The 24,718-nt window shown below is 37.3% G+C and overlaps 1 protein-coding gene across 1 annotated transcript in view; it reads right to left on the reverse strand.

Annotated features, from left to right (window-relative positions):
• The window catches only part of LOC132546582 (MAM and LDL-receptor class A domain-containing protein 2-like), a 154,458-nt gene that overhangs the window by 47,205 nt on the left and 82,535 nt on the right, over positions 1-24,718 (reverse strand). Inside the window, exons 91-121 of the mRNA XM_060210303.1 lie at positions 24,365-24,718; positions 23,469-23,612; positions 22,887-23,231; positions 22,240-22,377; positions 21,643-21,896; positions 20,515-20,599; positions 19,817-19,903; positions 18,583-18,732; positions 18,132-18,397; positions 17,395-17,485; positions 16,306-16,724; positions 15,840-15,930; positions 15,224-15,648; positions 13,476-13,593; positions 13,137-13,280; positions 12,432-12,688; positions 12,013-12,127; positions 10,564-10,823; positions 10,067-10,295; positions 9,464-9,589; positions 8,710-8,964; positions 7,758-8,158; positions 7,471-7,564; positions 7,066-7,203; positions 6,548-6,804; positions 6,187-6,415; positions 4,948-5,210; positions 4,371-4,467; positions 1,820-1,933; positions 1,215-1,349; positions 434-559 (exon numbers count right to left, since the gene is read on the reverse strand). Of these exons, the coding sequence (XP_060066286.1) occupies positions 434-559; positions 1,215-1,349; positions 1,820-1,933; positions 4,371-4,467; positions 4,948-5,210; positions 6,187-6,415; positions 6,548-6,804; positions 7,066-7,203; positions 7,471-7,564; positions 7,758-8,158; positions 8,710-8,964; positions 9,464-9,589; positions 10,067-10,295; positions 10,564-10,823; positions 12,013-12,127; positions 12,432-12,688; positions 13,137-13,280; positions 13,476-13,593; positions 15,224-15,648; positions 15,840-15,930; positions 16,306-16,724; positions 17,395-17,485; positions 18,132-18,397; positions 18,583-18,732; positions 19,817-19,903; positions 20,515-20,599; positions 21,643-21,896; positions 22,240-22,377; positions 22,887-23,231; positions 23,469-23,612; positions 24,365-24,718 (6,207 nt within the window). The remainder of the gene's footprint in view (positions 1-433; positions 560-1,214; positions 1,350-1,819; positions 1,934-4,370; positions 4,468-4,947; positions 5,211-6,186; positions 6,416-6,547; positions 6,805-7,065; positions 7,204-7,470; positions 7,565-7,757; positions 8,159-8,709; positions 8,965-9,463; positions 9,590-10,066; positions 10,296-10,563; positions 10,824-12,012; positions 12,128-12,431; positions 12,689-13,136; positions 13,281-13,475; positions 13,594-15,223; positions 15,649-15,839; positions 15,931-16,305; positions 16,725-17,394; positions 17,486-18,131; positions 18,398-18,582; positions 18,733-19,816; positions 19,904-20,514; positions 20,600-21,642; positions 21,897-22,239; positions 22,378-22,886; positions 23,232-23,468; positions 23,613-24,364) is intronic.

Consider the following 24,718-nt stretch of genomic DNA (forward strand, 5'->3'; position numbering starts at 1 on the left):
GGAGTGTACTATCACTGACGTACGTAGTTTTTCAAGTGTGAGACTTTTGATTACACATTGTTTTATAAGAACAATGAGACTTCTGATTTCTACGGGAAAGACAACACATTTTACACATGGTTCTATCAGATCACTGTGACTTCCGATTTCTATTGGAAAGACAACATTGTTCTACACAATTTGATCAAAACAAACAAATTAGTGTCTAATTAAGTGACTAAGCCAACAAAACTCTTTTTTGCTGCCAGACATGGAACTAATATTCTTTGTAGGGTGAGTTGTCTGAAGCTCACATTGCTGTACTTTTACTTGACTTAGACCTGTAAATCTGTTGACCTACATCTGAAGCTAATAAAACTCCAAACATGAAGCAAATTTAACATGAGTTTGAATGAGAGATCGAGCTCCATTCTACTCATAGAGAGTGACTCACCTCTGCCATACATGTTATACCAGAACTGAATCTGGCAGGTTGAACTACAAGGCTGTAGAAGTGGTCCTGTCAGAGTTGCTATACTCCTGGATGTACCAAGTGCTGCATCTACATAGACATAGTAACCTGGAACAGAGAAATATTGAGTAATTAATTCTGACACTTCAGTCTGAACAAAAAAAGCCACTTGTGTTTGATTATTATGTTTTGTAACAAACAGAAAAGTCAATACTATTATAGACGTAGGATGATAATCATTGGTCGACCTTATAGTAGGGAAAAATTTGGAGACCTTCCTCCTTCCCACTTCTGTTTGAGACTGTCCTGACACATATGTGATCAAATGGTGGGTCCATGCTATGTGTAAACTTACCATATTGGTTGCCTTGTGTGTGATCAAATGGTGGGGGATCCATGCTATGTGTAAACTTACCATATTGGTTGCCTCGTATGTGATCAAATGGTGGGTCCATGCTATGTGTAAACTTACCATATTGGTTGCCTTGTATATGATCAAATGGTGGGTCCATGCTATGTGTAAACTTACCATATTGGTTGCCATGTATGTGATCAAATGGTGAGTCCATGCTATGTGTAAACTTACCATATTGGTTGCCTTGTGTGTGATCAAATGGTGGGGGATCCATGCTATGTGTAAACTTATCATATTGGTTGCCTCGTATGTGATCAAATGATGGGTCCATGCTATGTGTAAACTTACCATATTGGTTGCCTTGTGTGTGATCAAATGGTGGGGGATCCATGCTATGTGTAAACTTACCATATTGGTTGCCTCGTGTGTGATCAAATGCCGGACCTGTGTTATCACTACTCCTCCTGTTTCCTCGTACCCAGGTGAACACTCCCTGCAGGTTTGGTTGCCAACTACAGTAATCCTGGTCAAAACTACAAGCACCTGTATTTAACAAGCTAGAGATGTTAATAAACAGCTGATGCACACTGATAGACATAAACTTACTGTCAAATAAACTTTTTCTGTGGGGCTCAATTTTCCTGGTCTAACAAAAAAAAAAATGTTTTTGTTATTTTGTTAACACTTGATTTTGTTCATAAGTTTAGTTCAATAATTCTACTTACACATGCTGTGTGATCATTTCATACATATTTCTTTTATAACATCAAATTTTGATATGATTAAATACCATAAAATCTTTCATTTTTGTGGGGGAATTATTTTCATTTACATGGTTGGTACTCTTAATAAAAGCAATTCATATGAAAATGGTGCCCAACAAAAATATATGATTTTACAGTAAAATAGAAATTAATTTTCTTTTACCCAAACCCTGATTGACATTTTATCATTGGATTTCTCATATCAAAACAAATTGATGTTAAATCAATTTTGAATAAATATGGACCTACCACAATTAGTTTCATCCGAGGCGTATGGACAGTCCACCATGAAGTTACAGACTTTGTTGAGAGGAATTACTTTGCTGGGATTTTGTCCTCCAGTGCAGTTGAATGTTCCATTAGCTTCAACAAATTCATAAAACTACCAGAAACAAAGCACATTTTAATTCATTCCAGATACATCAAAGGCATCAAAATTACTGTAAAACCATTTCTTATTCATTCACAGTACATAATTCAAGTAAAAAAGAAATTCATTTTGGCAACTCAGAATGGCAAATTAACATTAAAATCAATTATCACTACTTAACAGCATAAGAAACCTTATTTCAACACTTAATGTTATTAATAATGATAGCATATCACCTCAAAAAAATTTCTAAAAAATGTGATCTAGATCGTTGAGAAAAACCAAATGTAACACAAAAATCAAATTTTTGGGTAATTTAACATCAAATATAAAGCAGATAAACCAAGATAAGTACAACAGGATTAGATCTGTATCTAAATTGTGACCTATGTGTGAATTGTATTGCCAGTTTACTGACAGTAACAGATAAATTTAACAATCGGTCACCTGTATACTTGTGTCACTGTTACAGTGTAAGCCAGTTTACTGACAGTAACAGATAAATTTAACAATCGGTCACCTGTATACTTGTGTCACTGTTACAGTGTAAGCCAGTTTACTGACAGTAACAGATAAATTTAACAATCGGTCACCTGTATACTTGTGTCACTGTTACAGTGTAAGCCAGTTTACTGACAGTAACAGATAAATTTAACAATCGGTCACCTGTATACTTGTGTCACTGTTACAGTGTAAGCCAGTTTACTGACAGTAACAGATAAATTTAACAATCGGTCACCTGTATACTTGTGTCACTGTTACAGTGTAAGCCAGTTTACTGACAGTAACAGATAAATTTAACAATCGGTCACCTGTTTACTTGTGTCACTGTTACAGTGTAAGCCAGTTTACTGACAGTAACAGATAAATTTAGGCAAGTTTACTGAAGTATCGGTCACCTGTTTACTTGTGTCACTGTTACAGTGTAAGCCAGTTTACTGACAGTAACAGATAAATTTAACAATCGGTCACCTGTATACTTGTGTCACTGTTACAGTGTAAGCCAGTTTACTGACAGTAACAGATAAATTTAACAATCGTACCTGTTTACTTGTGTCACTGTTACAGTGTAAGCCAGTTTACTGACAGTAACAGATAAATTTAACAATCGGTCACCTGTTTACTTGTGTCACTGTTACAGTGTAAGCCAGTTTACTGACAGTAACAGATAAATTTAACAATCGGTCACCTGTTTACTTGTGTCACTGTTACAGTGTAAGCCAGTTTACTGACAGTAACAGATAAATTTAACAATCGGTCACCTGTTTACTTGTGTCACTGTTACAGTGTAAGCCAGTTTACTGACAGTAACAGATAAATTTAACAATCGGTCACCTGTTTACTTGTGTCACTGTTACAGTGTAAGCCAGTTTACTGACAGTAACAGATAAATTTAACAATCGGTCACCTGTTTACTTGTGTCACTGTTACAGTGTAAGCCAGTTTACTGACAGTAACAGATAAATTTAACAATTAACCACCTGTTTACTTGTGTCACTGTTACAGTGTAAGCCAGTTTACTGACAGTAACAGATAAATTTAACAATCAGTCACCTGTTTACTTGTGTCACTGTTACAGTGTAAGCCAGTTTACTGACAGTAACAGATAAATTTAACAATCGGTCACCTGTTTACTTGTGTCACTGTTACAGTGTAAGCCAGTTTACTGACAGTAACAGATAAATTTAACAATCGGTCACCTGTTTACTTGTGTCACTGTTACAGTGTAAGCCAGTTTACTGACAGTAACAGATAAATTTAACAATCGGTCACCTGTTTACTTGTGTCACTGTTACAGTGTAAGCCAGTTTACTGACAGTAACAGATAAATTTAACAATCGGTCACCTGTTTACTTGTGTCACTGTTACAGTGTAAGCCAGTTTACTGACAGTAACAGATAAATTTAACAATCGGTCACCTGTTTACTTGTGTCACTGTTACAGTGTAAGCCAGTTTACTGACAGTAACAGATAAATTTAACAATCGGTCACCTGTTTACTTGTGTCACTGTTACAGTGTAAGCCAGTTTACTGACAGTAACAGATAAATTTAACAATCGGTCACCTGTTTACTTGTGTCACTGTTACAGTGTAAGCCAGTTTACTGACAGTAACAGATAAATTTAACAATCGGTCACCTGTTTACTTGTGTCACTGTTACTGTGTAAGCCAGTTTACTGACAGTAACAGATAAATTTAACAATCGGTCACCTGTTTACTTGTGTCACTGTTACAGTGTAAGCCAGTTTACTGACAGTAACAGATAAATTTAACAATCGGTCACCTGTTTACTTGTGTCACTGTTACAGTGTAAGCCAGTTTACTGACAGTAACAGATAAATTTAACAATCAGCTACCTGTTTACTTGTGTCACTGTTACAGTGTCCTCTAACAACCTATACACCACATACAGTTACAGGGATAACTTACCACTAGAACCACCACCACAGGCAGTGTAGTCCAGTCTTAAGTCATCAATGGCTATGTCTCCTTGGTAACCAGATCCAACACCCGCTTCAACCAATATCTACAAAATAACATGGCATTTCAAGAACATCATGTTATTATCCAAACCCAGTATGTAATATAAACTTAAAACACTGTCAAATAACAACAATAATGAGTACAAAATCTTTATCATTATTTACATAATTACAATTCATGATAATTATCCCAAAAGATTTTCTTAATAGATAATCATGATAACTTGCCTAGATAATTATCTCACAAAACAATTATGATGAACTGATAGAATATTGAGAACCACTATGAAAAAACTTGCATTGAGCTTGCTATTGTTGTAACAAAATAGTCAAATCTCATTATCAAAGTCGGCCGGACCACTGGACAACTTAAAAATAACAGAGTATTTGATTTAAGCGAGTTTTAATGTTTTGTGTAAAGTTAAGCAGGAATATGCTTTAATTAAACAGGGTCTTCAATTTAAAAGAGTTCAAGATAATGAAATTTGACTGTAGTGATACCATGTAAAACACAAAATATTTACCTTGAAGTCATCGTAAGCATCACTCATGTCAACCTGGCCCTGTTTCCAGCCTGTGCCCTGATCACCTGAGATGGACTTCTTTAAGTTTTTATTAGGGTCACCCTTTATCTGCATGGAGATGTTAAGGTTGCCCACACTCTGTCCATGCATATTATACCAGAAACTGAAGCAGAGCTGTGGTTGGTTGGGGATCAGCTGTGATTGGATCACTGCATTATCTCCCAACTTGCGTGGGCGGCTTGTCTCAATGAAGAGGTAATACCCTGTAAATTGACATATTTTAAAAATGAAGTGGTTTCATCGGTTAAATATAATTCTCTCTGCTAGAGTAACACAAATATCCAATGTTGTTAAACATGGTTATCTGTTTGTTTACTCAATAAGTCTGCTGTCTGATAACTGAGCTCTGTAATTGTGAGTTAAGCCCCATCCCCTAGCTTTTCTTTTGTTTCGTATATTTCTTGACGTATATGAGGTATCTTTTTCGATATCATTTAATTTAAAAGTGGTCATGTGTGAACTTTGACTCTTTAACATCGATCAATGACACCAGATATAGACCTTGTAATGTTATGGTGCCAATAGAAACTATATTGTTTAGGGATTGTTAATGACATTCTTTCTGTGCATATCTTAGGTTTAGTAAGTGATACACAGATGTACTGCAGACACAGTGATTACTGTACATGTCTTATGGTTTAGTAAGTGATACACAGATGTATTGCAGTCACAGTGATTACTGTACATGTCTTCAGGTTTAGGAAGTGATACACAGATGTATTGCAGTCACAGTGATTACGTCTCCTTAACTAAGTGAATGGTCTGATAAATATTTGTCAACTTTTCATATACATAGCATTTCAGCCCAGTACTTGTCTCTGTGTATTCTGGTAACATCAAAACAACACCAATATTTTGATTGGAACATTTTTGATACTGCTGGCTATACTGAAATGGCGATCACTTATTCCTGCAGTGATATCACTTAGTAATTCATGTTGGGTAAACAAATAACTGTTTACATCAACCAATCAGGAGTTCAGATACAATTAATAATCATCCTTGTCTATTTGTAATAACAGTTTTGATAAGGTTGGAAAATATTTGTTCTGTAGGGTTCATGTTCCAAGTTAAACCGAGAAAAAACATCCCTTACATATTTTAAATTGTACAAATGAATGTATTAATTAACTCAAAACAAAAAAGGTTACCTGAGGAATGGTTGGACACCAAACTCACCTGCTGATGTGCCGAGGGTGTGATCAGAGGATGGTCCTGTTCCTACAGATGGTGTAGGTCCTTTACGTCTTAACCAATCAAATTTGTCATCCTGGCGTTGTGTCCAACTACACAAGTCGCTTTCAAAGTCACAGGTTCCAGGGCCAGCACAGGCACCATCATCCATACTGATATCATCAATTGCTATGTCACCATGGTAACCACTTCCTCTTATCCCAGAAAACACCACCTAAAGTTTCCAGTATTGAATAGTCCTCATTACATTACACAAGGAATTCTGATTTCGTAATTTACATCTTGGTGACAATTATACACATTATTATGTAATGTATGGAACTGCATTTTATGCAGAAATACTAACCTGGTAGGTGGACCGACTTGAGATGGTCACTTGACCTTTGTGCCAAGAATTACTCTGGTTACCATACAGTGACCACACTGCGCTGCCTAGCTGGTTGTAGGTGCTGACATAGATGTTAAGAGTGCCGATATTCTGACCATACATATGGTACCAGAATGAGAGACATTTTTGTTGGGAGGCTGGGTAAGATGGAGAGCGAAGGTTAGCTTTGTCGCCCTGGACACGTGGTGCTGATGTCTCAGTGTACATGTAGTGACCTGAAAGTACAGAGCTGGTATTAGGGAAGGCATACAAATCTTAGTCAAATTCTAGGATAATGGATTTATTAACATCTTGAGCTATGTAAAGCTTTCTAATATTCATTGCACCTCATCAATACAAAATTCAATGACTCAGTCTCTTGTGTATAAAAAAGGCAACTTCTTACTGTGTATAAATGAGTGTTAATTAGTGGGAGGTTAACCTACTCTCCTGATGATTTGACATAGCTGTGGGCAGTGGGAGGTAAACCTAATCACCTGAAGATGTAGCATATGTGTGGTCATTGGTGGGTCCTGTTCCAGCTGACCCTGTTGATCCATGGCCCCATGTCCAGTCAAAGTTATCATTCAAGTCTTGTTGATATCCACAAATACTGCTTTGTTCAAAATCACAAGCTGCAAATGAGAAATGTTTTGTTTGATCAGACAAGTAATCACATCATCCCTGTGTAACGTTATCATTAGAAGTGTGAAAGGACAATATTCAGAAAGTAAGTTTTTACAATAACTTTATCTATTATGAAGTGTAAAAGTGTTTTAACAGATCCATGAATCATCCTGGTTACACCTGAGTGACAGTGATGTTAAAATCTCACTATCTCCCAGGTTTCTGTAACAAATCCTCTACGTCCACAACGAATATTATATATTTTTGTGACTTACTGGCTGAACCTTGACAGACACCATTCAAGATTTTGATGTCGTCCAATGATATGTCTCCCTGGTAACCTAAACCTGCTGTGCCCTCAAAAACAACCTGTATGAAGAGATTAAAGTTTACTTTCAATTCAGATGAAAATGCACACAGAAGAGAATGATCTGACATCAAAAAGTGATACTGACAACAATAAAGATTACATGTTGATCTTGACACAAAACTTATTCATAATTGTAGATCTACATGTAGACGTGATTTTGCTTACGTATACAAATTACAGAAATGATCTTACCTGACTCCCAGGAGATGATACAATATCCACTTGTCCCTGGATCCACTTGTTTCCTTGGTTACCAGCCTTGGTCCACAGGGCAGGACTGAGCATGTTATTCGTTTTTGTGTAAAGGTTCAATTTGTTGATATGCTGGCCATACATATTGTACCAGAACTGGACGCACAGTTTACCAGGGGTGTTTACAGGGGGACTGATTAGGCGTGCTGTGGAATTGGCACGTTTGCCTGATGCCTCTATGTATATGTAGTGGCCATTCCTGTTTTGAAGTGTGTGATCAAACTGGGGGCCAGTTCCTACACTGGAAGTGCCTGAAGTATCCCTTGTCCAATCAAAAGTATCTGAATGGTCCTGATTCCAATTACAGAATCCAGATTCAAAATCACAACCTGTAAGCGTAGCTGTAAAAAAAAAGTCATCAAATTCAGTCTAACACAACTTGAAGTTTACTAATGTATTACTGACTTAGGATGGATGGCAGACTCAAGATTTACCCATAATGGTTTGTCAGTCAAAACTTTTTTAGAAAGTTTGTGGGGTGTAGGGTGTGGGCACAGAATGATCTAGGGTGGGTTGTGGGTACAGACTTACCTAAGAAGGGTTGTGGATACAGACTTACCTAAGAAGGGTTGTGGGTACAGACTTACCTAGGTTGGGTTGTGGGTACAGACTTACCTAGGATGGGTTGTGGATACAGAATTACCTAGGAAGGGTTATTGGCACAGAATTACCTAGGAAGGGTTATGGGCACAGAATAACCTAGGAAGGGTTGTTGGCACAGAATTACCTAGGAAGGGTTGTGGGCACAGAATTACCTAGGAAGGGTTGTGGGCACAGAATTACCTAGGAAGGGTTGTGGGCACAGAATTACCTAAGGTGGTTTTGGGGTAAAGGCTTACCTTGGATGGTTTTTCACAGACTTACATAGGGCAAGTTAAGGGTACAAACTTACCAAGAGTGGGTTGTGGAGTAGTTATAGGTGATACTGTGGTCTGTAGAGAGCAGTAACCTGGTGCCACATCAATGTCATCTATAGCAATATCTCCTTTGTAATTCTGTCCTCTGATAGCCTCAAACAAAATCTTGAAATGCTGGGTGGACACAAGGGTCACATTGCCCATCATCCATACATCCCCATGATTTCCACTCATGGAGAAAATTTTGTTGTTAGTGGAGTTCATGTAGTATACATTCAGTGTGCCAATTCCTGCAAAAGATTAAAATTTTACGCACTGTTTCACCTTGATTTCATACCTCAAATATTTACATGAAGAGAGGATTTGCATGCAGTTTCTTTGCTCTATAAACCACAAAAAGTTGTTACTATAACAATAGGTAACATAGAGAGATACAAAGAGGACAATGTCTGCTACCTGGAATATCAGTGTTTGACCTTGCTCAACATACAATATGACTATACCAGGGGGGGATGGAGGCACAACGTCCCACAAACATAGAAATCAGGGAATTCCGGGAACAGCTTCGTGTTGTGCCTACTCCTGACACCTAATATGACTTTACCGTTATGACTCTCACAGTTTGATTTCTTTATGATACATTGGCATGACATTGTGACCTAGAAACACTTGATCTACTTTAATGATAAATGTCTCTAATATATTTTTGTCATTATGACCTTGTAAAGTAACATCTTCAGATGCTGTAATATCATGATCTGGCTGCACTATCATTATGACAATACAAACCTGCACCATTCATGTTGTACCAGAACGTGAGACATGATCCAGTTGTGGGCTGTATTGGGTCACTGGCAAGCCATGCCTTGTCACCTAGACGTTGGGGACTGCTACTTTCGATAAACATGTAGTGACCTGTCAACATTTATGCAAGTAAAATGAGAAATTCATTTGAAACTTCAAATCACCAAACAATTGATGTTTTTAACCAAAATATAGATCCGAGTAATTCAACAGCCTGTTTATCATGATTTGAATATATCGTGCTATGAGCCTATATTATGGACAGTAAAGGAAGAAGGGGAATTTCCCTGACAAACCCAATGGTGGTCCCTGTATTGTGGTCTACTGTAGGACCAGTGTATGAGGAAAGGAATTTCCCCAACTTACCAGTGGTGGTCTACTGTAGGACCAGTGTAGGAGGAAAGGAGTTTCCCCAACTTACCAGTGGTGGTCTTACTGTAGGACCAGTGTATGAGGAAAGGAATTTCCCCAACTGACCAGTGGTGGTCTACTGTAGGACCAGTGTAGGAGGAAAGGAGTTTCCCCAACTTACCAGTGGTGGTCTTACTGTAGGACCAGTGTATGAGGAAAGGAATTTCCCAAACTTACCAGTGGTGGTCCCTTTGGTGTGGTCTACTGTAGGACCAGTGTAGGATGAGGGGGATTTCCCTTGACCACGTGTCCAGTCAAACTGATCACCCTGCAAGTTTGTGTAACCACAGAGGCCCTGCTCAAAATTACAGGCACCTGCCCTGTGACAAGGTCCAGGACTGATGGTCAAATCATCAATGGCTACATCACTTGTAGAGGAAGGACCACGCAAGGCCTCTATTATCACCTGATATAAAAACAGCAACATTATTTCACTTTCACTGGAAGCCTTTTTGCCATCCAGTCAGTCCCAAACATAAAGTGGTAAGGAACCTGTAATCTTAAAGTCAAAAGAAGACTAGCTGTTGGCCATTTTGTTTTTCAAAACAATCTAAAAGTTTGTAAATTTAGCAATAGCAATTCTAACTTTAATGACCTAAGTACATTAGCTGCATGTTTACTCTTTTGTTTTCTGATCAAAATTACACAAGAACGTAATAAGAAATGCTACTTACATTGAAGTTAGTTTGGCTGGTTAGAGTCACCTCCCCTGGTATCCAGGTATTGCCCTGAACATTGTCGGTCCTCGACCAAATAGAGCTCTCAGTACCCGAAGCAGACCGTAGGTAAACACTGAGGCTGGCATGTGGTTTCCCTGTCATAAACATGTAAAAGCGCAGGCATTCTCCAGTAGAGGAAGGGAATTGAGGGCTGATAAGGCGTGCCTTCCAGCCCTGCCTGGCTGGGGACGATGCATCCGCATACAGGAAGTGACCTGTACCAAAAACAAGAAACTTGTAATTAAACCTACAGGACATAGATTGTCATTAAGGTGACAAGTTAGTTCTACTATACATATGGCAAATAACAACTATGAAGAAGTTCAGCACTTTACCTGCAGCAGTATTAGTTGTATGGTCAGTAGTTATTCCTGTAGAGTTTGAACCTCTTGAACTTAGCCAATTAAAATTGTCCTTATGATCCTGAGTCCAACCGCAGAGACCACTCTCAAAGGTACAGGAAACTACAAACAGATACATTTAACACACATCGTTTCTTCTTTAAAAGGTAATATATACTCTACAAAAAGAGAAAGACAGATCTACAAATAGGGATCACTGTCATAATGTACAACAAATTTCTCAGGAAAGTGACGTAATATGGCATAATATTTAAATACATATTCATACAACAATCAATCTGAAGTAAAACAATAGCCAGAAGCTAACTCAAAGCCTAACCCTGCTTCCAATGTTTATTTATAAAAGGATTACATAACATGGGTGCAAAGCTCCGAAGAAAATCCTGATCCTGTTCATCACAAGCACAAAGTAGTATCAGATCAAGAGTAAAACTATTCAACTGTATGTTGCTGTGCGTAGAGATTTACGAAATCTTGTATGTTCTAATTCATCACAAGTCCACAAGGAGTGAATTGGATTTATAAGCTACTTAGCAGCTTATCAAACTTTTATGGACAATTTTTTGAATCTGTTAACTTTTAAGGATAGCATCAACGTCTCCTTATTTTGAGGTCTTAATTTTTGTATCAGAAAGAGTCCTTTAGGGGAATATCTTATACATAGCATTTATAAACTAATTATGTCCATGTACAAATCTACCCCATCACAGCCCAAAAACCTATCCTGGACCCGGACTTTAAGGGTTACTACCCATCACAGCCCAAAAACCTATCCTGGACCCAGACTTTAAGGGTTACTACCCATCACAGCCCAAAAACCTATCCTGGACCCAGAACTTAAGGCTACTACCCCATCACAGCCAAAAAACCTATCCTGGACCAAGAGCTTTAAGGCTTCTACCCCCTCATAGCCCGAAAACCTATCCTGGATCCAGAGCTTAAAGGTTTCTAACCCCTCATAGTCTGAAAACTTATCCTGGACCTATATTGCAGCCCCTTATTGTAGCATTGAAGTGACATTTGATAGGACTTAGGCACTTACTGTCGGTATTGTGGTGGGCAAGACTGGAGTTGGCACAATTGACGTTGTCCATGTTGATGCTATCAATAGAAATGTCTCCAGCAAATGTTCCCTTAGTTGTGGCCTCTAACTGAATCTGAGTAATTCAAATTGAAAGTTCTGTCACACTGATGCATATAGATTTTGCAATGGATTACGAAACTCAATTTATAACCATTAAACTAATTTTCTGATTTCTGTTTTGATTCTCCTCATTCTTAATAAGAATGTTAAACTGTGTCCTTTTCTGTTTGATAGAATTAAATGTACACTTACTAACCATGATAAGAAGGCAATGAAAAAGAACAACCTGTCCTGTTTAACTAATACAAATTTTGTTTTTTTTCAAATATACAGTTTTACATATTACAGAAACGGCTGGCAGATCTCCATTATCATACCTGGTAGTCAGTATGTGATTCAATGTTATACTGAGCCAGAATCCAGCGGTTGCCTTGTGTACCGGTAAATGATCCACGTAACTGACGAGAGCCTCCAAGTACAGTATAGACCTTCAGTGATCCAACAGTTGGACCAAACATGTGATAGTAAAATGTGAAGCAGTTTCCACCTTGTGTAGTTGGAGGCAGAACTGGTGAGTTCAAGACAGCTCGACTTCCTGGTGTGTGTCCACTCCCTTGTGTATAAATGTAGTGACCTGAAAAATGTTGAACAGTTTATAGATTCTTAATCATAAAGCACAACTTAATAGGAAATAATGTGCAATTTCTTCCAATTGAACAGTGACTTTATAATCTCATTACAACAAATTATAATGCAATTTCAGTATAGGAAAAAAGAAATCACATCATAATTATTTTTTAATGGAAACTATATAAAATTTATGGAATTATCTTTTTTCTTTGAGTCAAAAAGGCTAAATCAGCCCATGGGATGAAGATTTTTATCTCAGAGTCAGACAGCAGACCTTGTTCCAGATTTAAGTTTATTTAAGGATGATTCTTGGCCATGAAAGTGTCAGAGAATTCAATATTTCCATTTCTATACAGTATATGAGAATTTTACAAAGATCTTCCAGTTTACATTTGGTTCAAAGTAAAGGTTTATGGTGTGACATTTTACCTTATGTTCTGCAATGTACTCACCATTACCAGAGTCTGAGTGGTCACCAAAAGGTCCAGTTGATGGACCATGGCCATCTGTAGTAAGGGTCCAGTTAAAGTTGTCAGTCGAACTTTGGGTCCAGGAACATGTATTGCCCATGTCAAATTGACAGAACACTGATGGAGCTTTAATAACAAAAAACATCAATACCTATATCCAAAACCATGTTGTATGATTTCATGTTATGTGATTTTGGCATTTCTTGTCATCAAATATCTAAATACGGGCACAAAAATGAATGGTCTCAGAATACATTGATAAAATGTGTGTTTAAACTTGATACATGTGAATATTTATTATAGTTAGTCCTGCCAACAAACCATTTGTTATAGGGTTAGCAGATGGTGGTGAAGTTACACAGCTCTGGTCACTTAGTGAGAAATCATCCAAACCAATATCTCCCTTATAGCCTGTTCCACGGACACCTTCAAGTACAATCTGAAAGAGGGACGACATCATGTATAATCTGAAACAGGGACAGCACCATGTATAATCTGAAACAGGGACGACACCATGTATAATCTGAAACAGGGACGACACCGTATAATCTGAAACAGGGACGACACCATGTATAATCTGAAACAGGGACGACACTGTATAATCTGAAACAGGGACGACACCATGTATAATCTGAAACAGGGACGACACCATGTATAATCTGAAACAGGGACAACACTGTATAATCTGAAACAGGGACGACACCATGTATAATCTGAAACAGGGACGACACTGTATAATCTGAAACAGGGACAACACCATGTATAATCTGAAACAGGGACGACACCATGTATAATCTGAAACAGGGACAACACTGTATAATCTGAAACAGGGACGACACCATGTATAATCTGAAACAGGGACAACACCATGTATAATCTGAAACAGGGACAACACTGTATAATCTGAAACAGGGACGACACCATGTATAATCTGAAACAGGGACGACACCATGTATAATCTGAAACAGGGACGACACTGTATAATCTGAAACAGGGATGACACCATGTATAATCTGAAACAGGGACGACACCATGTATAATCTGAAACAGGGACAACACTGTATAATCTGAAACAGGGACGACACCATGTATAATCTGAAACAGGGACGACACCATGTATAATCTGAAACAGGGACGACACTGTATAATCTGAAACAGGGACGACACCATGTATAATCTGAAACAGGGACGACACCATGTATAATCTGAAACAGGGACGACACTGTATAATCTGAAACAGGGACGACACCATGTATAATCTGAAACAGGGACGACACCATGTATAATCTGAAACAGGGACAACACCATGTATAATCTGAAACAGGGACGACACCATGTATAATCTGAAACAGGGACAACACCATGTATAATCTGAAACAGGGACAACACTGTATAATCTGAAACAGGGATGACATCATGTATAATCTGAAACAGGGACGACACCATGTATAATCTGAAACAGGGACGACATCATGTATAATCCGAAACAGGGACGACACCGTATAATCTGAAACAGGGATGACATCATGTATAATCTGAAACAGGGACGACACCGTATAATCTGAAACAGGGACGACACCATGTATAATCTGAAACAGGGACGACACCATGTATAATCTGAAACAGGGACAACACTGTGTAATCTGAAACAGGGATGACACCATGTATAATCTGAAACAGGGACGACACCATGTATCACAGAAACTGTCCATCACAGTAAAGTTTGTGACTTTATACATGAATCAGCTTAGCCATCACAAAGTTAAGGTAGGAAAATATTTATAAGATTGGAGTAATTTTACCTTCAAAGAACTATCAAGGATGGTAGAGTTACATCCAGAAGGGTCTTATTGGATACGGTAGTTAGAATGGTATATCATTGCAAAGTTAGGACAATCCTACCTTATAGAATAGATTATTTTGATAGTAAGGGTCTGTAATGAAATGGGAACTCTGCCAGAAAGTTTCCTCGTTGTACTGATAGGATATTTATACAAGGAAACATCTTTAAGTGTTAAAGAACCTCGATGTGAAAGATTACAATCAATGAATGGGTTTGAATATTTTACCTGGAAAGGTCTTGCAGTGTAAACTGTTGGGATATTAATTTGCCCCATATTCCAGGTATTGCCTGCCTGCCCCTGCAGGGTCCATAACATGGCCTCTGAGGTAAATGTGTCTGTTGTCTGATTGGTGAGAATGTAAGCTGTAAGCCTGTTCACATCAGCTCCATACATGTGGTAGTAGAAAATAAAACACGAAGCTGTCTGCTTTGAAGGGAATATTTCACTGGCAAGTCGGGCTTTATCCCCTGGAACACGAGGTGCACTAGTCTCCAGAAACATGTAGTAACCCTGAGGAGTGCCAAGAGTGTGATCTGTTGAAGGCCCAGTGAACTGACTACTGGTACTTCCTCGCGATCTAAGCCAATCAAAATCATCTCCTTTCTGAACATTCGTCCATGCACATGTGTTCTTTTCAAAATCACAGAAACCTGAAATTTTATAAAAATTCTATTAATCAAAAATATGAATTACTCCACAAATTTCATTCATTTTCTGCCGTGAAATAAATATCCAAGGTCAATATTCCAGCAGATACATAACACTATATACTGAGTTGGTTTTTACTGGATATCAAAATACCAAATTTGGTATCGTAGTAGACAAGATAACACATTCTTACCTGCATTTCCACACTGTCCACTCCTAAAACTGACATCATCAAGTGCTATATCTCCAAGATAAGAGCTTCCTCTCACAGCCTCAAATACAACCTGGACAGGTAGATGTCAGTGGTATCATTGTAATGTATGTCACAGAAACATGGAATCTTTAAACTTATTTTTTGCTTACAGGCCTGAGGAAATTTTAATGTTTTGTAAAAGAAAAAAGTTGTTAGTCTCAATGCCTTAACGTCTTTTGAAAATAAATATTTGTTTTATAATGAGTTAATTTGATCATGCATAGGTTTGTAGAAGTTTGGAACCCCATAAATGTTACAAAGTTTTAAAAAATCAAATCAGTGACAAGAAGGAGAGAAGTAAGACTATGTTCTGGTTAACTGGAAAATATTAATGGTTATCATCAGAACACTTACCCTCTTCACAAGCAAATCAAACAAAAATGGATGAGGAAAGATGAAAACTTACATAGTACTGTCCATTCGGAGTAATAGTGGCTTGTCCACGATGCCATACATTGCCCTGGTTGAAGTTACGTGTCCACACAGCCTGACCCTTTTGACTTACATCAGTGTTAGAGGTTGTGACGTAGACATTCAGTGCCCCAATATTACGACCATACATGTGATAGTAGAACTGCACACAAACTGGACCATATGAGGGAGTCATGGCTGGTGTTATTAAGTGCGTTGTCATGTTGACTGGTACATTTGAGGACTCCATGTAGACATAGTGACCGGAAGTGGTACCCAAGGTGTGGTCAGCAGTTGGTCCAGTTCCGGAGGAGGCTGTTGATCCATGGTGCCATTGGAATGGATGCTGGTCACTCATATAGTGGGTGTAGCCACAGATTGTAGAACTCTCAAAGTCACACGAGTTGTTCATAGCTAGAAACAAAAGCTTCCATTAAGGAGAAGAAAATACATACAGTTGAACCTCATTATCTCGAACTTCGCAGTACCATTGGAAAACTTCAAGATAACTGAGTATTCAATTTGAGAGAGTTAAAATGTTTTGTGTTAAGTTTGGCAGGGACCAATGAAATGCTTCAAATCAAACAAGGTCCAACTGTACATACAAAACATAAAATGTCGCGATTTGATAATTACAGCCAGGATGATATTTTGGAGACAAAAACTGTGACAGATATGTTTGTTATCAGCAGAAGATCAAATTTCTATAAATATCAGATGATATCCAGTCTTATCCAAGCAGATTTCAAATGAAGAAAACTGACACAATGAAGAAATGATACAAAATAACGTTGCCATGTTGACACCTTAGGAGAGATTAACTGTTTAACATTTTATAAAACTTTCACTTTCCTGCCTTCTTCATCATATGTATTTCACTATTTTGTCTTTTTGCAATGCAGAGTTATCTGCTCTTGTTAGCAGGTTTACAATGTTACGTTTTTGTTTGTGAGAAAACCATCATGAGAAAGCAACGTCATTGTCTCATGCAAAAGAATAATGTGCAGTAAGAATCAATACTTGCTCACAAGAGCTGATAACTCTGCTTTATGAAAAGATGGAAAATTTTATTGTCTATGCTTACATGCATAACTGCAGCTTCCTAATGCCATCCTGATATCATCTATGGCAATATCACCACGATAGCTCAGGCCCCGAACTCCCTCAAACACAATCTGTCAACAAATCACACTCCATGTATACTTAGATCAACAGCTTTCTCAATATCATATAAAACTTATCTATTCAAAATGTATTAACAGCAAAAATTTGTAAAAACTTTTCTGAAAAGTTGTGAGGAAAATAAGTTATCCTGATATAATAATCCTACTCAAAGACATGTCAACACCAGAATAGATCATTCATTCACTTCATTACTTCAACAGTCACTCACATAAAAAACAACATCTTCAAATCTTCAAAAAAAACCCAGGTTCTGATGCGAAATAATCTAAACTTTTGAGTCAAGATTTAGACTGCTCCTAATAGGCTAACAGGGACCCCTGTTTCTAATGCCAAATAACCTAGACTTTTGAGTCAAGATTTAAATCTGCTTCTAACAGGCTGACAGGGACCCTTGGTTCTGATGCCTCCTAATAAGCTGACAAGGAACTCAGGTTCTGATGCGAAATAACCTAAACTTTTGTTTCGAGATTTTGACTGCTCCTAATAGGCTAAAAGGGACCCCTGGTTCTAATGTGATATAACCTAAATTTAAGACAAGCTTTATACAATATCACTTAATAGGACCCTGTTTCTGGTGTAGTCTTAAACATATGTAATGTTCATAGGTGATTTATCTGTGTATATTTAAATACTTACCATATATGGTGAGGTGGGTGTGAGAGAAACCTTTGCCTGTCGCCATTGGTTACCCTGTGTTCCATGCCTGCTCCAGATAGCAGCACCAAGGTTGGATATACTACCAGTTTGGTATACATTAAGGGCATTTACATGTGTACCGTACATGTGATACCAGAAACTAAGACATCTCTGGCTGTTGTCTGATATTAATGGGGACATCACCCTGGCTGTATCATTAGGACGACGTGGACTAGATGCCTCAATAAAGATGTACCAGCCATATCCTAGGAAATAATATCAAACATTAGACTTGTCTTCGACCATTTCATCATTTGAATATTAAAAAACCAAAACATGGTTCTGTAATAAGTGTCTAAAATAATCACACATAAAAACCAAGGTGTTTCTTCGTTAATTAAAACATTCTGCAGATAATGTTAAAACAGTGCTTGGAAGTGTGGTGACTTACTCGTTCCCTTTGTATGGTCATTGGTTGGACCTGTCAGGGCTGTGCCTGTTGGGCCTTGTGCTCGTGTCCAGTTGAATTGGTCAGTTTGAGTATCCTGCTTCCATAGACAGAGTCCATTTGTGTCAAAGTTACAGTCGTATTGGGTGGCCGCTGGATATTATTATTAAACAATACAGAGCAAAGTTTTATTGATATTATAACCATAACAGTGCTGCCTTAATGTCTCAAAATACATAACCCCACTTCTGTAGAAATTGTTTCTTAATTTCTCAAAATACATAACCTCACTTCTGTAGAGATTGTGCCTGAATGTCTCAACATACATAACCCCACTTCCGTAGAGATTGTTTCTTAATGTCTCAAAATACATATCGCCACTTCTGTAGAGATTGTTTCTTAATGTCTCAACATAAATAACCTCACTTCTGTAGAAATTGCAACAATGATATTAGTGTTACTGCAGTCCCTTCAAAATACATAACCCCACTTCTGTATAGATTGTACTTGTAGTTTCTTATTGCAACAATCAAACACAAAAGACAACTTAGAATAAATTGCAGTACAGGATCAAGATGCAGAAGCTCCGTAAAGCTTATGATTATCAAGTAATATACACAGTAAAGCTAAAGCCCAAGCATACAAACATATAATCTTTGAGTTGGGAAAGCTTTGTAAAGCCACTGAAGAATGCAATGCTGTTTATCTGAAGTCTTGGAGATTAAATAAAGCTCAGTATCGTCAGCTCATTTACTTGGAATTTGTTAAGCTCAGTCAAGTCCAATGGCTTATCTAGAATTTGTTAAGCTCAGTCAAGTCCAATGGCTTATCTAGAATTTGTTAAGCTCAGTCAAGTCCAATGGCTTATCTAGAATTTGTTAAGCTCAGTCAAGTCCAATGGCTTATCTAGAATTTAAGCTCAGTCAAGTTCTTACCTAAAATTTGGGAAGCTAAATGAAACAAACCTGTTTGAGAAACTCACTTAATCTTGATTTATAACAAAAGTTTGTGTAGCTCAATGACGTCAGTTCCGTTAGCTCAGTTTCATACCTTACTTTTGGGAAGTTTAGAGAATTCAATTTTAAATGTAGAGGTTGGGAAGCTAAATAATTTAATTTTGGAAAGGTCATTAGAAAATCTATTTCATATCTTGAGTTTGAGAAGTTAATTTAAAATCAATATCCTTCCCAGAGTACCTGGGAAGTTCTAAAAAGCTGAAGATAAGAACATTATTTACCTGGTGTTGGAGCAGCTGTAGTTAAAGCAGGTGTGGTCATGGTACTGCCTGTTGTCTGAGATAATGGATTAGCATAGGATGGTGTTACTGTAAAAGTAAAAGAAAGCTTTATAGATAAAACAATAAACTTGCTGGACAGGTAGGACATAACAGAATTAATATCATCATAAAATATCTTCAGCAGTACACTAGTTGGACAGGTAGGACATAACAGAATTAATATCATCATAAAATATCTTCAGCAGTACACTAGCTGGTCAGGTAGGACATAACAGAACTAACATCATCATAAAATATCTTCAGCAGTACACTAGCTGGACAGGTAGGACATAACAGAACTAATATCATCATAAAATATCTTCAGCAGTACACTAGTTGGACAGGTAGGACACAACAGAATTAATATCATCATATAATATCTTCAGCAGTACACTAGATGGACAGGTAGGACATAACAGAATTAATATCATCATATAATATCCTCAACAGTAAACTAGTTGCACAGGTAGGACATAACAGAACTAATATCATCATAAAATATCTTCAGCAGTAAACTAGCTGGACAGGTAGGACATGACAGAACTAATATCATCATATGATGTCTAAGCTGGATTAGATATGGCTGTATTGCTTAGGAATAAACATTGAATTATTTTTCATATAACACATCAATATATCATGTTTGAAAAATGTCTTACATGTACAAGCTGAAGTAGTGAAGCTAACATCATCAATGGCAATGTCTCCCATGTAGTTAGAGCCGCGGATACCCTCTATTATCACCTAGTTAGAAAAAGAGAGAAAGCTATTAACTAAAGGTATGATCTCAAGTGACTTTAAGTTAGCAACACAACTAATGTGTTAAATGATCAGTATTTTCCTGATTATAAACTCCACCTTTTTTTGTGAGTCTGGCATGCGGCTTATATATCGGTGAAGTTTATATGTGGACGAAAAAACAAAACAAAAAAAACCGACAGGAAAGCAAAAAAAAAAAAAAAACAGGAAGCATACCAGTACACCAGTATAAGAAGTTACTTGTTTTTTTAAGAGTACCTGCCCATCACGTGTTTGTGACAGAAACAGACTGTCTAGAACTGTCATTTGCAATCGTATACAGGATTATTTTAAGATTAACATTACAATAATATTTGTTTGGATTTAATTAATCAAATCTTTTAATATGAATCACGATAGTGTCTTCTGGACTTTTGTGGTTACTTTGAAGCAATATCGGAAGTATACAACAGTCTTTTTTTCATTCAGGGATCGACAGGTCATTTGGTTATAGGTCAAATTCTAGAAATGGGGTTCAGGGATCGATAGGTCATTTGGTTATAGGTCAAATTCTAGAAATGGGGTTCAGGGATCAATAGGTCATTTGGTTATAGGTCAAATTCTAGAATGACCATCACGCTTGTTTATGATATGAATGGCATCATGTAACTTACAAGAAATAAAATGGGACTATAAGAATTTGGTCAGCATGCAAGGGCCTTCATTTGTATCTAACAGTACAGACACCAATGAAAAGATTGTTTAGTAAACTGTATATTTGTGCATTGACAATCTGTGAAGGAGGCACCTAAGCCAAACTTTGATATTTGTTATTTTGTTTTTCTGAAATACATCAATCAAATAAAGGATTATTTCTGTATAATTCATTTGCAAACTTACTTAAATGTTTCATTGAAGATTTTGATAAATTGCCCTCCGTTGTCTGTTATAACCCAGAAAATACGGTAATTATCCTCAATCTAACATCTTTGCAATGTTTACATATCAGGAATAAGTCAGACAATTAAAAAAGCAGTAAATGAACTTACAGTGAATTGTGTTGTACTATTTAGGCGCACTTGGGCAGACTCCCACATACTCTTTTGATTTCCACTCAGTGTCCACAGAGTCTGATTGCCTGATGCTGTTGCCAAGTACACGTTGAGTGTACCAATACCACTGCCAGTTAGATAGTACCAAAAATGGAAACACTGACTTGTTCCTGGGGCAAAACTTTGACTCTGTATCCTAGCGATATCTCCCGGTACACGAGGGGAACTGGCCTCAATAAAGGCATAGTGTCCTGTCAACAGAGATGACCATAAAAAAGGAAGTCGTCACAGCAACTTCATTCTTTTTATTTAATTTTTTTTTGTGGAATTTACATACAATGTATGAAATTATCAAATTTCTGAGTCAAAAAAGTTAAAATATGCCACTTGGCTGAAAATTTTCATCTACGAGTTAACAATGTTTCATATACGTATTATGTACACCCAAGATTTGAAAATATAGGTACATCTTTCCAGGAAAAAAAATTAAATAAAGCCAAAGGTTCTTCGTTGCCACGAGCATCTTTTTAACAACGATACATATCAAAACTCAGAGTTTGTCACCATGTGGGATAGGGATGTAGATACACTTACCTTGGGGTGTGTTTTGAGTGTGGTCATTTGATGGACCAGTAAACTGGCTATTTGTCTGACCTTTCCCGATCAGCCAATCAAAATCATCATTTTTCATGTTAGTCCATGTACAAAAGCCCTTCTCGAAGCCACAGTTTCCTGAAACACAGTAATCATTGATGTTATTTGGATATATTATTGACAGAAAAAATATATATTTAGAATCTAAGTAGTAAGCGACCAATGCTGGTTGATAATCCTGAATAACTCGCTTAAAATTTTGTGAAAATTTATTAACTACAGTCTAGCTACCATGAAGCTGAAAGGCTGTAATAATGAATGTTTAACCCATTAAATAATCAAATTAAGTTTAGCCCATAATAGTGCATAGTAAGTAGAGTAAATTTGCTCTCTGTAGACCCTTTCTGTTGCCTAGTTTGCTATATCACAGTAGTTTAAACTGATTCCCTTATAAATGGGACGGCTGTTAACTTTCAACTCTGACAATTTTTTCTTTAGCAACAGCAGTTTTAAGATTAATAACTATTTCATAGAACTGTTGTGGATGATCCCATTTCACCGTGGACTTATAATATATCCAGTTCAAATTATTTAGAAGAATATCTGGATGCTTTTTCAATACCATCTATCTTATCGTAATTACACACCTGCTAATGGACAGAGTCCAGGACTAATGGTTAAGTCATCGATGGCAATATCGCCTGCATAAGAACCAACAATCCCCTCAAACCAAACAGAATAGTTGCCTGTTGTCAATGGCACAGAAGCCTGTACGAGGAACCACTTGTTTCCCTGGTTGCCAGACTTGGTGTAAATCTTCTTCACATAGGAGCTTGTTTTGACATAAATATTGAGTGTACCGATACCTCTGCCATACATATGTGTATAGAGACTGATACAAGACCCAGAAGTCTGAGGGAAAGAGGGGCTCATTAATATTGCCTTTTGTCCAGTAACCTGTGGCCGACTTGACTCAATGTACATGTAATGACCTGAAACACAATAAACAAAAGATAAAGCATTTGCCACAGTAAACTTTAAAAAAAGTAAAGCTGATAAGAGTATGACCAAATAGTTTACTCCAACCTGATATTTTGTAAAAGAAAGAAGGAGGTTATTATCTGAGTGTCAGACTGTGGTTAATCATGTGGTAGGGGAGGTGGTTAGAGGGACAGAGACTGTTATTTGTTTGAGTAATCTGGTAGATTTTGATTACTGATAATTCATACCTCTGGCTGTTCCATAAGTATGGTCATTAGTTGGACCCGTATATAAACTTGATGTGTGACCAGCATATCTTGTCCAGTCAAAATTGTCGTTCTTGCTTTGTTGGAAACCACAGATGTTGGAATTCTCAAAGTTGCAGGATGTGACTGAAAAATTAAAGAACTTGACTGAAAATGTGAGATGAGGAATCTTCATACTGATGTACTTATTACTCTCTATGTAAACAATTTATTCAACCTTTCGTCTTGCATGTGAAGTCTATATTAGAGATAATAGAGATTACAGAGTTAAACTGTTTAGAGCACACAAAAGATTTCTGTATACCTCCTCATCACTACAGGATACAGGGACATTAAGTACCATACATCTCTCTGTTATGATAGATAACAAATAAAACATTTCTGTGTAGTTTCTCATTACTACAGGTTACAGGGACATTAAGTACCATACATCTCTCTGTTATGATAGACAACAAACAAAACATTTCTGTGTAGTTCCTCATTGCTACAGGTTACAGGGACATTAAGTACCATACATCTCTCTGTTATGATAGACAACAAACAAAACATTTCTGTGTAGTTTCTCATTACTACAGGTTACAGGGACATTAAGTACCATACATCTCTCTGATCTGATAGATAACAAACAAAACATTTCTGTGTACCTCCTCATTACTACAGGTTACAGGGACATTAAGTACCATACATCTCTCTGTTACGATAGATAACAAATAAAACATTTCTGTGTAGTTTCTCATTACTACAGGTTACAGGGATATATAGCATCAATTAATTCAGAATGACCAGTTAGTATTGTACATCTCTCTGTATAAAATTAAGCACAGAATATGAGTGTAATAATAATAACTCATTAGTATATTCTGTAAGGAAATACTCACCAGGTGACCCCGTGCATGGTTGGTATGAGTAGCTTATGTCATCAATGGCAATGTCTCCCCGATAGCTCACCCCTCGCACTCCCTCAAACAGGATTTGGAATGACTGGGAACTGATGAGATTAACCGAAGCTGAGTTCCACTGGTTGCCTAGGGTACCAGTGTGTGTCCAGACAACTGACCTTGACCCATTTACAGCCATATATACATTAAGAGTGTTAATATGAGTTCCATACATGTGGTACCAGAATCGCAGACAAGAACCGCTGGTAGCTCCAATACTGGGGGATACAAGTCGAGCTGTATCATTGGGTCGTCGGGGTGATGAAGCCTCAATGTACATGTAATGACCTAGAG

The sequence above is a fragment of the Ylistrum balloti genome, unplaced genomic scaffold, assembly GCF_031769215.1.
Source record: "Ylistrum balloti isolate Yb309-2 unplaced genomic scaffold, AGI_CSIRO_Ybal_v1 Utg369896, whole genome shotgun sequence".
NCBI lineage: Eukaryota > Metazoa > Mollusca > Bivalvia > Pectinida > Pectinidae > Ylistrum > Ylistrum balloti.